Raw genomic sequence first — 13,510 nt, 5'->3', positions numbered from 1 at the left:
ACATCCATCATTTTCCGACACCACCTCAAGTCATTCAGTTTTATAATTAATGAATAAATACCTGATGTGAAAACTATTATTTAGAAAATCCAACACCATTTCCTCAAGTGTTGCAGATAAGGAGAAAAATATCACAAAGATGACTTGTTTTTGACACCAATAAACAACTGTGGGTCAGTGGTTAGCAGGTCTGTCTTTCAATCAGGGGGTTGGTGGTTCAATCCCCGCCCTAGTCGATGTGTCCTTGAGTAAGACATTAGCTAAATGACATGTAATGTAAAAACATGAAGGTTATAATCAGGTTTTGTTGAAGTAAATATGTTGTAAACCCCGCTTACATCGATAAATGTAGTCACACTCAGTATAATATAGTTCAACAGTACCTCAAATTGCAGCCCTCAAAAATGGTCATGAAGTTGAATCTACACCTAAAACAATTGTAACAAACGCTGAGCATTATAACCGTCATGATAGAAGAGTTTACTCCAGGGCTATTGTATTGGACTGCTTGTTTTAGCTAGGTGGACCTAATAAACTAGCAACTGAGTATGCTTTGTGGACAAAAAGTATTTGACAGTCAAATGAGACCACAGTAATCTTATGTTGTTCATTGTGAGCAACAAAATATAAAGATGAGGACGTTAGGCTTGTGAGGATTTTAATGTGCAAATTCACAACGGCCACATCTGAACATTTGTGGTCTGAAGGCAACAACAACAACAACTTCCTCTTGTGTCCGATGGACAATGTCAGCAGTGGTTGATGTGTGATTTCTTTTCATACCAAAAATAAATCTACAGAGTGATAAAGCGATGCCCACTTCATAAACACATTCATCACTATAGAATGTGTATTCTACCCAAGAAAGAAAATCCTATATGGTTTACAACCCTGCTGTTGAAAGAACGCTGCTCAATGCTGTCATTTATGTGATGAATAGCTGCAGCTAGGCATCAGAAGTGGTTGTGATACTCATCAGTTTTAAAGTCATTCATTCTTCTTGGCTGGAAGTCGTGAGCGGGCGAGAAACACCGGTAGCAGAGCTAGAGCTCCCAGAGCCACAGCCACTAATGGTCGGTAAAAAATCCAACCCACTCCGATGGTGAGAAGGGAGAGAGAGCAGGAGACACACAGGGCGAAGATCTTCAGCCCCACAGACACAAGCTCTCTGAGAACAGGAACCCAATCCACTGTAGACACACAACAGAGTATTAAGAACGAGAGATGCAGGGAAAGACATCCATGTATGATGCAGATGTACAGCAGCAATGAATGTGTTTACCCAGTGTGTAGATGATGCGCATAGTCAGCTGAATACTGAGGAACATGAGGGCCCAGCCTGCAGCCCTGAGGCCCCATGTCTTCATACTGTTGTAGTGGAGTTCTTTTGCAAAAACCTCCTACAGAAAACAACACCACTGCATCAACTACCAGAACCAAAGGCCAAGAGGAAATTGGGTAACTAGACACATATGGGAAAGAATGTTATCTCCCCCCCCCGCCCAAACAAATCAAATTCAATTGATAAAAAACAACACAATGTTCAAGAAACAAAATCAAATCCATACTGACCTCTGCAGAGAGCTCCTCAAGGTAGAGGATCTCCAGTGTGTCTCCTGACTTGGTTTTAAAAGGCATCAGCTGCTCCCCTCTCTGCATGGCCACAATACTGACCTGAAAAACAGTTGTCCATCACATTGAACAAGACCACAATTTAAGAGTGGGTGCACTGTAGAAACTTATAGTTTCAATTACCACTGAAACGATTAGTCGATTATCTGAATGTCAGAAAATGTATATGCAAATATCTTGATTATCATTTTTCATGTCAATGTTCCCTGGTCTTGGCTTCTCAAATATGAGGAAATGCCACTTTTCTTTATCCTATATGACAGTGAACATCTTTGGGTTTAGGACTGTTGTCTGGGCTTCTAATCGGGCTGATGGAAACTAAATACTAATTGTATATACACTTTATCCTACTCTTTATAGTATACTGTTTTTGCAGTTTTTAAAAAAACAAGAATTCAACATACCACGTATGTTATTTTATAGACCCAAAAAAGTTGTGAAATTAACCAGCATATTGATCGATCATGACAATAATTGTTAGTTACAGCTACAGTTTTAAAATACTCCCTAAAATTCTACCAACGTTAAAATTAGGGCTGCAACAAATGATTAACCTTATTGATCAAACCATTCATTATTTTTGTATTAATCATTTAAATTGTCAGGAGAGTTCTCAAAGGGACATCTTATATATTTGTTTGGTGTTGTCCCATCAACACATTACATTGACAACCATATAGAGCAGCAAATGCCACAAATCATATGAAGCTAGGACCAGTAAATGTTTGCTAAATTGCTAAAATGATTAATCCATTATCCAAATGAATGTTTCTTAATTTTCTGTTGATCAACTGCTCCATCTCATTCATTGTTTCAGCACTAGTGAAATCATTCAGGTCATTTTTTAAAGATTTTGATGCATGCGATAAACACCAACATATTGCCATTACATAGTCAGGACACAGTGGAAATGCATGCAGTAAATACTTAAAGTCAATGATCCACTGATATGTCACCAGGAGTGAAATTAATATGGTAACTGGTCATTTGCAGCACTCACAGTTTGAGCGCGGCCGAGGGGAGATGTCTCCCCACTCAGTCCAGCAAAGGAGAATCTCACACGCACATCCCCAACCTTATGAAAAAAGAAATACAGAATAATATACAATAAATGCTGCACTAATTTAGTATACATAACTAGAACCCAAAACTTAAATGTACATGGGAGAAGCTCACATCATAATGCTCACCTCCGGCCTGCGTGGGTTATGAGTGTGATAGAAATAATCGTCATCAACGCTGAGAAAAGGGGCCAAGTTAAAGGTAGAAAAATCCCTTAGACTCAGCGTCTGGAAGTTATTTATCTGCTCCACAAGGCCTGAGAAGGAACAGTTGAATTAACTACACCCAACAGTGTGACACATAATATAGTGTATGTGTATATGTATGCATGTAATGTGTAAATGTCAGTAAAGATACCTTTAGACAGACTGAAAGGTCCAACTCCAACTTCAGGGGCCACGACTGTAACACTCTCAACCGCCATGGCACTAAGATTCAAAGATTAAATTAGATGAACTAGACATAAACAAAACACACAACAATTATATTTCTAATGCCACAGAATATAATAGACTAATCTTTAAATTTTTGAATACCTTGGGTTCTGGTGGCCAATTTCTTTATCAAAATTACGACTGTTGACCATCTCAGATTTCCACTCTGTATCTAAAGAAAAGGAATTATATAGCTTCAATTTACATCACACATCTAAACAAGCTCACCATGTTGTTACCAAACACTAAGAAAAAAAAACTCACTGTAGTTGTACGTCGTCTCAGTTTTGGTCTCACCGTCCTCTTGGTAGTCCCTGAAATTAGTCACACAATAACAAAATCTCCCTGTGGTGTATCATGCTCTGTATAACAGGCAACATTTATTACACATGACTCCACCCTAAATGTTGACATAAGCACACAACAGACTTACTTGCTCTCCCGGTACTCCACCCACTGATACATCTCCACCTGCCTCTTCAGCTTCACTGCCTGCACTGCAACTCTGTAATTGGGGTCATGGAGGGGCTACACAGACATGGATGATTCATCAAAACAGAATCAATCAGCCTAATGTTCAAAAACAAATCAGATGTTGGAAATTATATCCTGTTTACCCCTTAACCTTTACTGAACTTGTTACACACACATTATTTATTTATAATATATAAATTCAATATGGAGAGCATTAACATAGCAGCAAACAACTACTTGCTATATAAAGTCTACCTGAGCAGAGAATGAAGTGGCGTTTCCTCTGTGTGTTTTGTTATCAGAACTTCTTCTTCATAGCTGGGCCGTGCGTGCTCGCTTTCTGTGCATGCTCGTATTTGCGAGTTTGCCCCACTGGCTATCTCATGGCCGCTGCTGTGCACTGCCATATATGCCAGGTATAGCTTATAACGCTGTACAAGCGCAGTGTCTACTCTCTGGTTCCCCCTCAAGTAAACACTGTTAGCCCACTCAGCATTAATTTATGATTAGTTAAGAACAACATACTTTAAATCCAAATTGGAGTCGGTCCACACACACACTGTGTGTGTGCGCGCGTTTTATTGTGTTGATCTCTTCTCTCCAGTGTTCCACAGTGTTTAATTAATAAACTGTACCTCACTGTGTGGAAGTGACTGGGATACGCCTTTCATGTGTAAGGCACCATTAGGCTTGACTTAAACATTATATTCCATACTTTGTAAAACATATAGTTAAAAATACATTGTTGCAGTGTGGCTGGAGAAAGAAGTGTGACAAAACAGAGTATAGTCTACCTGTGAGGTGTGCAGCTGTGAAGACAGGTGAACTAAGTGGTTGTTGTTCTGCAGGTCGAGGCTAGAGAAAGGCCCCAACAACACAACCTGAGAAAGACCCTCATTCAGGGAATATGCTGTTTGCAGAGCCCGTCCCTAAGAACAGAAACAGTTGCAGAGTTAGTCTGGTGTTACATCCCCATGCAGCATAAAACAATAATGTTAATTTGAATAGTGTGCATTGTGGCTTTGATGTGATAAACATAAATGCAGCTTCCCCCCTGCTGTGAGCGTGTTTCTTACCTCGTTGGTAAAAAGAACATAGAATGAAAGGAAAAACAGTCCAATACCAACAACTGTTCCTCCTGCAGTTTCACTCAATCGCTCCAGGAATCCAGGGTTGGACTGAAGAGATACACGCTTGTGTTGATTTGGGTCTGAAAACTGAGACAATAATGCAGGAACTACTAAAGGTTAAGAGCCTACAATAAACACAGCTACAAATATATTCAATGAGTATGGTGAAGCTATACTGGCTGCATCAAGTCAAACTTTTAAGAACATTCTTTTTTATTGTGTTTAGATATTGTCTTCTTTTGCTATTATGTAATGTTCCAAAAACTTGTACTTTAACGTCTTGGAACATTTTATCTGTACATTACTCCCAAACAGATTTGCAAATCTTGTGTAAACAATGAATGAGGCCACATTCTGTGCACATTTGTGACTTGATTTATCACTACAAGAATGATGAAAGTACTGTAACACTCCCACGTTAAGGTTACTACCAGGCTGATGAAAGTACTGTAACACTCCCACGTTAAGGTTACTACCAGGCTGATAAAAGTACTGTAACACTCCAACGTTAAGGTTACTACCAGGCTGATAAAAGTACTGTAACACTCCCACGTTAAGGTTACTACCAGGCTGATGAAAGTACTGTAACACTCCCACGTTAAGGTTACTACCAGGCTGATAAAAGTACTGTAACACTCCCACGTTAAGGTTACTACCAGGCTGATGAAAGTACTGTAACACTCCCACGTTAAGGTTACTACCAGGCTTGTCAAAGTACTCAGACCTTACCAGACTAAACTGAGTGGCCCATATCCCAGATCAACTGACACACCTCTTTGGTTCTGTGGCCATTTTACGTAATGCATAAAAAGTGTGTGATACAAAATGTGTCGAATAAGTGTCACGACTTGTTTTTTAAATGTCAGTCCCAGTGCTCAAGCAAGACATTCAACTATCTGGGGGACTAACGTTACGTCGCCTTAAATAATCGACTTAAGCTAACGCTAGCTGGCGTTGTTCGTTAACGCTAGATTATAGGGTAATACTTTGCCAATAAGGTTAACTAACACTACAATGAATGCGGTAGTTCAGGAACAATTAACGTTATTGTTTATCACTTACTGTCTGTGCCGAAGACATTTCTCTGACTTGTTTAACTCCGCAGTCGAACAGTAACGACGGCTAAAGTTGTTGCAGCTTACAAAAATGCCCAGCTAGAAACATCCACGGAACATGAGAGAGAGAAACACTTTCATTTACAAACCGGCGTTGACCGAAATTCGCAGGGGTGGGCGGTGTCGGCGTACAATATCAGAAGTATTTCCACTCACGCCCAACCTCAACTATATATTTTCCGACCCAGACGTCTCTTCTCAATGAATTATGGGTAACTGAGTCTTTTGTAGCTTTTTAGTGCTGCAATTTCTTCAGAAATTTTGTTTGCTATTTTTATGTTATTTAATGCATCAATGAGTCACAGGGAACATTGTACTGCAGAACGAGTACATTTACTTTGATACTTAAAGTACATTTAGCTGATAATAGTTATGTACTTTTACTTAAGTAGATTTTTGAAGGACAAATCAGAGCTTTGCCCACCACTAACGACACCATCCTCATTTAATACCTCAATCTGCAATGATCAGGAAGCCCCACCTCACAGCTAATCAGACACACACGCACACACACGCACACACACACACACACACACACACACACACACACACACACACACACACACACACACACACACACACACACAGACACACAGACACACACACACGCAGCACAGCACAGACGTGGCAGTCTTAAGAGGATTGTTGCAAAGGAGAACACAAAGAAATTAGTGTCACTTATCATCATCATATCTGTATACAGAAATGAACACACACTCACATACTGCAACAAGCTACACTCAGGAAAAGCACTGGGACTCAGTGAGGCAGAGTGAACAGGTGGAGAGACGGTTGGGATGGAGGAATATGATATTATTGTGCTTGGAACTGGACTTAAGGTAAGACAACTTATATTAATTGTAAAATAGGTACTATATGAGGAAAATTACAATCTGCATTACCTACATTACTCTTCACATTTTGTAGTGAGAATCTAAAGCTATACTGAATGACCTTCTCTTTCATGTGTTCTCTGAACTACTTTTACTCTTTAATGCTTCATACAATAAGTGGTGGTTGAGTTTTTAAGTAAAATGGCCACACATGTACTTGTACTTGCAGACCTTCTGGGCTCCTGTTGGCTGTTAAATGGATTTACAACAATTAAATGATTTCATTATGTGATGCACAGTATGTCACTAACTGCTTCACTGTCTCTCTCAGGAATGTATCCTGTCTGGTTTATTGTCTCAAAGTGGGAAAAAGGTTCTTCACATTGACAATAATCCCTACTATGGAGGAGAGAGTGCATCCATTTCTCCCCTTGAGGAGGTTTGTTTACACATCCTCCTCCTTTTGACAAAGCTGCTGCTGCGACAGCATTTGTTGTGTCTAATACTCTTCTACATTTGCAGCTGTTCAAGAAGTTTAAGGTTCCAGGACCTGCTAAATCTATGGGCCGCGGAAAAGAGTGGAGCATCGACCTTATCCCCAAATTTTTTCTCGCCAATGGTAAGAGAAAAGTGCATGTGAATTGTGCAATATTGTAGTATAAATGAGTGCACTGTCATTTTCTGTACCCTCTGCTATGTCTTTGCATTAGGTGAGCTGGTGAAGGTCTTGGTGCACACTGACGTTACTCGATATCTGGACTTCAAAGTTGTTGAAGGCAGCTATGTATACAAAGCAGGCAAAGTGCACAAAGTCCCCGGCACAGAGGAAGATGTCATGCATTCTTCAGGTGATGAACCTGAATAATGATTAATGCACAATAATTAATCATAACTCCCTTTAATGGCATTCCATACAACATTTCTGTTTCAGATTTGATGGGCATGTTTGACAAGAGAAGGTTCAGGAAGCTGCTGCTCTTTGCCCTGAACTTTGACGTGAGAAACCCTCGGACCTGCCAGGACGTGGATCCTAAAAAGATGACCACACGGGACCTTTTCAGCCGTTTTGACCTGGGGGGAGATGTCATGGAGTTCACAGGTCATGCCATAGCCTTACACAGCAGTGAGAGGTCAGTCACAAGAATGATTTGCATACACCAGAAAAGAAGAAATAAAACGATGACAGGTTATCCTTTAAGTTAACTGTCTACTGGTGATCCTGCAGTTACCTGGACCAGCCATGTGGGGAAACCATCAGACGGATCCGGCTGTACTCTGAGTCTCTGTCCCGCCACAACCCCAGTCCATACCTCTACCCTGTGTACGGGCTGGGAGAACTACCACAGGGATTTGCCAGGTTACAAAATAATGAATCGGATTTCTCCCTAGATATTTTCAACATCAAGTAGAAAACATGGTGTGGGATGCTGCATAGTGAAACAGATATGTAAATCAATGTCAAAAGATGACCTTCTAGATGTTTGCAATATGTGTTTTGATCACAATCCGGTATTATATTAGCCAACCTTGAATGTGTGTGTTTCAGACTGAGTGCAGAGTACGGAGGAACTTTCCTCTTGAACAGAACCGTGGATGAGATTGTGATGGACAACGGCAAAGTGAAAGCTGTGAAGTCTGAGGGGAAGGCAAGTGTGTGTACACGTGGAGGATAGGTCCTGTAGCCCAATTGTGCTCTAAGTCAGGGGTTCTCAACCTTTTTACAGTGATGTACCCCCTGTAAAATATTACCACCTAACCAGCACAAAGCATTTTGGGTTGAAAAAAATATGTAGCGTTAATCCACAGCGCTGTGCCATCAGTGTCTGATTTGATATAGAATATATATATATAATTCAGTTTGTGAACTTACACTTGTATATTATTGAATATTTATTAAATAACTACTTTTAAAGGATTTTTCTATGGATGCTCATTTAAAATATATATATTTTTAAATCTCACGTACCCCCTGGAGTGCCTTCATGTACCCCCAGGGGTACACGTACCCCCATTTGAGAACCACTGCTCTAAGTGTTCCTTATCCTTTGGTCTTTTTAACAGCTGTTCCACTGTAAACAGCTCATCTGTGACCCCAGCTACGTTCCTAATCGAGTGAGGAAAGTGGGGCGTGTGATTAGAGTCATCTGTTTATTAAATCATCCAGTTAAAAACACCCACGAGGCGCACTCCTGTCAAATCATCATCCCTCAAACTCAACTCAACAGGAAATCTGGTATTGTGTCTACTTTAATTGTTTTCTGCTAAAGTCTGAAAGATAAATCATGCATTCACGTACATGTGTTTTGCAGTACACAGATGATTTGTAAATACATTATTTGGGTTGAACTTTGTCTATGGAAACCCTTTCCGTTTTGACTATGCAGACATTTACATATCGTTAGTGTCACATGTCCACAATGTGGCCTCAGACGGGATGTACATTGCCACGGTGAGCACGACTGCAGAAACCAGCGACCCAGAGAAAGAAGTCCAGCCGGGGCTGGAGCTTCTCAAGCCCATCATGCAAAAGTTAGTGACACATTTCAATCTTTAATGCCACAGTTTATTTTTTCATTAAACAACATTTAAATGGTGTTATTTCCTGTCATCATCCTGAATCTAGATTTGTTTCGATCAGTCACATGCTGGTTCCCAATGAAGATGGAAAAAAGAGTCAGGTAAATAAGGGCATTTCTGAGCAAAAAATAAATACATTAAATGCGGTGAAGTGTGTTAGGTCCAGTACTGGTTCAGTGATGTCTCCTCACTCCTGTCTTCATTAGATATTTGTGTCCCGCTCATATGATGCAATAAACCACTTTGAGGCTGAATGCGAGGACATCAAAGACATGTACCAGCGGATAACAGGAGCAGCGCTCCGCTTCGGAGGATCACAGAGACACCAGTCTCACAACTCTGACGATGACAGAGAGACTTTCAACATCAGGACCAAATGATTCAACAGCTGAGAGGCCACAATCACAGTATGGATGATTATCCCAGCTGTAATGCAGAGGGTGTGTTGTGTAGCATGTAGAGTAAATTTTAATTTTTTTTTGAAATTTCTCTTTTTTGTGAGATTCTGTAAATCAATTGGAAATTTGGAAAAACACATTTCTCTTTTAAGTAAAAACCAATACAACTTTTTGTTGCTACCAAGTAAAATCCTGAGCAAGCTGGATTTTGGTGTAATTAAAATTCCTCTTATATTTGTCTCAAAAATAGTCTATTTGTAATAGACATATCAGCGGTATCTGACTGAAATAATAAGAATTACTTTATTAACCTGTCAATGTATTTAACTATTAAAAAAACAGTACATATTTAACTGAAGCCAGTTTTATTGGAATTATTGTATTCCTTTAAGCACCAGTCAGTGCCAAACTTTCTCAGCAGTAGCAGCTGAAAGTAAACATGCAGCGTGTGAATGAGAGGGATTAAATATTTCTGACTGACGCTGGGCATGTGGCACAGAGACAGATGATTAAGAGATGAATCCCAGTGATGTGTAGTGGATTTGTGGATTATGTGTGAGGAGGACAAAGCCACTGAATGTTGTTGTGTGCTGCAGACAGGCAGCAAAGCTGGAGGCAGAGAGTGGACAGGCGCAGTAAAGAGGCTTAACCAAATGGACGACAGACACCACCTCGGGTAGAGGGGTGGAACATATTCACACACAAAGATGTTTTTTAACGTATAAATCCCTTTCATCTACTGCACAGACAATAGCGACTCTTCCTTGTGTCTTTTAAAATAATAAATATTCCGTATTCCTGGAAAACACATTAAATTCATGACACTTGAGCCGTTTGTTGCATGTAAAGTTTTTACATATATATTACATACACATACCACAGTATTTATATACAAGAACACTAATTACAGTGTCTCTGAGCCTTCTAACTGATCAGATCACTCTGTGACGACAGCTGCTTTCTCCAAAAAAAAACTATTTAAACCAAATATAGTGATTATTCAGAGTTGTATCTCACGGAGTTTGTTCCTTTGGAAGCTTCGTGAAGAAGAAGAACAACAACCATCTCACGGGCCTGGGATTATTCAGAAACCTTTAACCTCCATCTGCAGAAATCAGTCCTAGTTTCTGTGGACATCGCACCACTTATTCCCGTCTCATCTCCAGCGCCGTGCTGACGGACGGAGGGATCAGACCAGCAGCCACCATCCTTCCCTCACTGCACAGGATGTTGAATGTTGCACATGCATTTGGCTGCAAAACAGCAGCGATGAAAAGGGAAGACAGAACGGTAGATTAGGACATTAGTTTTAAACTGTTGTTGGAAGTCTTTCATGCTGTCAGGAAGAACACAAGCACTTTATTGAGACACTGAGCAAACTTTACCGTGTCTTGCACCTCCACAGCGATGCCTTTACGTTTGAGCAGAGCCAGGACTGAGGGGTTAATTCTTTCAATACGTGCACCCGTGCCCAGCACAATAATCTCTGTAGAACAGCAAGAAAATAAGTCAAATGACATCAGGACTTTATTTTGTTAAATTCCACCATATAGAAACCTAAGTGACTGACAAAATCCAGGCAGAATATGAATGATTACGGGGAAAAATATAATAACTGCAGATGCTTCCATACAGGATACACATCACTGAAGGGTTTGATGAACATGAAAATTATGTGAATCATGTACCACAGTTGCCAAACATAATTTAACATGAATGGGGGCATTGAAGCAACGTGTTAAACAGCACTCTTCACCACCATCATCTGGAAGTATCTGTTACCTATTCTTGGTTCAAGCATGTGGAAAAGTGAGACACTTTCTTCTGTGATGTCTTTATAACTGCCAACCTAGAGAGAGAGAGAGAGAGAGAGAGAGGAGATAAAACACTAAATATAGATAGTTGTCTAAATTCAAAACAAACCCGTACACAACACACCAAACTATTGAACTGTGGAGCTACTTTGATATTGCTCTCACTTTCCACTGGAGAATAGCAGGAGGCAGCACAGCACAGGGCCCAAACACCTTGTTGTCGTTGATGTCGAATCCTCGGGAACTGTAGCTGTTGATAAATGGCCAGCTGCCCTTCTGCATTATGGACATCGAGGTACGCTGGTACATTTCATCATCGCTGGGACCCAATCTATGTGCACGACACAGAAATGGGCTGCAACGAAAGACAGGTAAACTAATTAGAATCAATGCCATATTAAGTACAAACACAGGTATTTACTACTATGTATTGTGAGTATTAATAGCGCAAAGAATGCTTGGGCATTAAACAGTCTCTGTAATTATGTATTTATTGCACTGGTCTTATCTCTGTACATTCTCCATTACTTAACATTTCACAAAACAAGAGGCTGCACTTCAGAACTTTTGCTATGTGGCCCAGTTTCAAAGCCAACAAAATCCAATGCCAACCTACTGACAGAGATGACAGCCAAAAGCTTTAGGCCTGTTCCTGCAAAAAAAGATGCAGCCAAGAAACAAACATTTCTGCTCATCTAAAGAGCTGCAGGTAATTTTAGCCTGTTCTTACACTTTTGCTTGTTTAGCAACCTATTGTTTTTTAGATGTGATGCACTGCAATTTCTCATGAGGGGACTGACTAACTAATGACATACTGTCTGCGGGGCAAATGAGCTTGATGCTTGTTCCTGATGGGAATCTTGGAGTTGTAATATAGAGGGAAAAAGCAGAAACTTAACTAAAGTTCCACATAGAAGATGTCAAAATCAGCACACTGCTCCCACAATATTTCTTATCTCAAACTGATAATGCATGTAATCTGCAACAGATGACCAACCTGAAAAGCCATTGACTATATCCCAAGGCAACCAGACATTCATCTTCTCAAAACAATGCAGCAATCAATAACAGGTGGCAACAACTGGAATGCGAAACTATATGATAACCAAAATATAGTAATTTCAAGTTTTTGTTAATATCTCGCTCCCTCTCTGGCTGTTTATCATCACTGGTTTGCAATGTACATGTTGGCACCTGTGATCAATGATTACTTATTTTATGAAGACACATACTGTATGTCTATTCACAATTGTGAAGACGTTATTTGTCGATTATTTCAAATCGATAATTAAAATGATGTTTAGATAGATGGACGGACTACTTTTATCTCACTTGGGGGGAATTCTCATGTCACAGAAGGCCAAATGGTGAACAAACAGGATGTCAAGAGAAGAATGTGGGCTCCCATGATATAATATGATCTACATTGTAAAATGACATGTTTGTAATTGGGAGAATAATGCTATACAATATATGTCTCTCTAGCAGTGGGTTTGCAGGTCCGTCTTTCAATCAGAGCATCGGCGGTTCGATCCCCGGCTCTGCCAGTCCTAGTCGATGTGTCCTTGAGCAAGACACTTAACCCTGAATTGCTCCCCGTAGCTGTGTCAACGGTGTGTTATTGTAAGTCGCTTTAGATAAAAGCGTCAGCTAAATTAAATGTAATGTAAAAACAGTATTGCCTTCAAGCATGTCCAACTCCAACAAGATACCTTGTTGGATACCAATACCTACACTATCTGCAACATGACTTTTTAATGTCCTCGTCTGCACACAGAGGTGAGGAAAGCCAAACGGGGCAGTTGCTTAAGCGGGTTTAAATAACCTCTCAAGGGTTTAAATCTTTAGTTCAATGTATCAAGACTTGAATTGATAAACTACCATACCTTGACAAAGCGGGTCCTGCTCTGGACGAGAAGAGAAACCCCTGTGTAGATCTCTGCAGGAGAAATCTGGTACACACCCCACTGGCCATGTTGATAGAGTTGAACAACCGGCGACACACGTAGGGGACACAGTTCTGTGTAACACCAAGCGCCTG

The 13,510-nt window shown here is 40.3% G+C and overlaps 3 protein-coding genes across 4 annotated transcripts; 1 reads left to right on the top strand and 2 right to left on the bottom strand.

Moving 5' to 3' along the window:
* Window positions 1-641: 641 nt before the first annotated feature.
* LOC117730661 (transmembrane protein 43) lies at window positions 642-6,047 on the bottom strand. Of its 2 annotated transcripts, none has more exons than XM_034532518.1 (12): window positions 5,795-6,047; window positions 4,679-4,819; window positions 4,397-4,531; window positions 3,562-3,656; window positions 3,393-3,442; window positions 3,231-3,300; window positions 3,052-3,122; window positions 2,823-2,950; window positions 2,633-2,707; window positions 1,573-1,674; window positions 1,283-1,400; window positions 642-1,190 (listed from the first exon to the last, which is right to left on the bottom strand). In XM_034532518.1, exons 1-12 carry the CDS (start codon window positions 5,810-5,812, stop codon window positions 988-990), a joined length of 1,206 nt encoding a protein of 401 aa, XP_034388409.1. In that variant the 5' UTR covers window positions 5,813-6,047; the 3' UTR covers window positions 642-987. The 2 variants fall into 2 exon arrangements, with proteins under 2 accessions (XP_034388409.1, XP_034388410.1); XM_034532519.1 differs by having other exon boundaries at window positions 4,679-4,780; window positions 5,795-6,036.
* A 597-nt stretch (window positions 6,048-6,644) lies between these two features.
* On the top strand, window positions 6,645-9,637 carry zgc:112334 (uncharacterized protein LOC619199 homolog). Its single transcript, XM_034532208.1, has 11 exons — window positions 6,645-6,686; window positions 7,012-7,119; window positions 7,203-7,299; window positions 7,391-7,528; window positions 7,612-7,810; window positions 7,906-8,037; window positions 8,227-8,326; window positions 8,742-8,913; window positions 9,065-9,209; window positions 9,304-9,358; window positions 9,464-9,637. The coding sequence occupies exons 1-11, from the start codon at window positions 6,645-6,647 to the stop codon at window positions 9,635-9,637; spliced, it is 1,362 nt and encodes a 453-aa protein (XP_034388099.1).
* On the bottom strand, window positions 9,227-13,496 carry ndufaf3 (NADH:ubiquinone oxidoreductase complex assembly factor). The gene is made up of 5 exons (XM_034532545.1): window positions 13,356-13,496; window positions 11,635-11,824; window positions 11,438-11,504; window positions 11,041-11,141; window positions 9,227-10,908 (listed from the first exon to the last, which is right to left on the bottom strand). Exons 1-5 carry the CDS (start codon window positions 13,442-13,444, stop codon window positions 10,801-10,803), a joined length of 555 nt encoding a protein of 184 aa, XP_034388436.1. The 5' UTR covers window positions 13,445-13,496; the 3' UTR covers window positions 9,227-10,800.
* Window positions 13,497-13,510: the final 14 nt, after the last annotated feature.

The sequence above is a fragment of the Cyclopterus lumpus genome, chromosome 5 (genome assembly GCF_009769545.1).
Source record: "Cyclopterus lumpus isolate fCycLum1 chromosome 5, fCycLum1.pri, whole genome shotgun sequence".
In the NCBI taxonomy this organism is placed as follows: domain Eukaryota; kingdom Metazoa; phylum Chordata; class Actinopteri; order Perciformes; family Cyclopteridae; genus Cyclopterus; species Cyclopterus lumpus.
The sequence above is the reverse complement of the archived record's forward strand: the minus strand, read 5'-3'. Positions and strand labels throughout refer to the sequence as shown.

Coding starts and splice junctions, on each gene's coding strand:
- LOC117730661 (XM_034532518.1), bottom strand. Junction 3,443..3,561: donor GTGGAGTACCGGGAGAGCAA/GTAAGTCTGTTG, acceptor GACTAATTTCAG/GGACTACCAAGAGGACGGTG. Junction 2,708..2,822: donor ATAACCCACGCAGGCCGGAG/GTGAGCATTATG, acceptor TTTTTTCATAAG/GTTGGGGATGTGCGTGTGAG.
- zgc:112334 (XM_034532208.1), top strand. CDS start 6,645: ATGGAGGAATATGATATTATTGTGCTTGGAACTGGACTTAAG. Junction 6,687..7,011: donor TGCTTGGAACTGGACTTAAG/GTAAGACAACTT, acceptor TGTCTCTCTCAG/GAATGTATCCTGTCTGGTTT. Junction 8,038..8,226: donor CTACCACAGGGATTTGCCAG/GTTACAAAATAA, acceptor TGTGTGTTTCAG/ACTGAGTGCAGAGTACGGAG.
- ndufaf3 (XM_034532545.1), bottom strand. CDS start 13,444: ATGGCCAGTGGGGTGTGTACCAGATTTCTCCTGCAGAGATCTACACAG. Junction 11,142..11,437: donor CATGCTTGAACCAAGAATAG/GTAACAGATACT, acceptor GCTGTTCTACAG/AGATTATTGTGCTGGGCACG. Junction 10,909..11,040: donor CTGTGGAGGTGCAAGACACG/GTAAAGTTTGCT, acceptor GCTGTTTTGCAG/CCAAATGCATGTGCAACATT.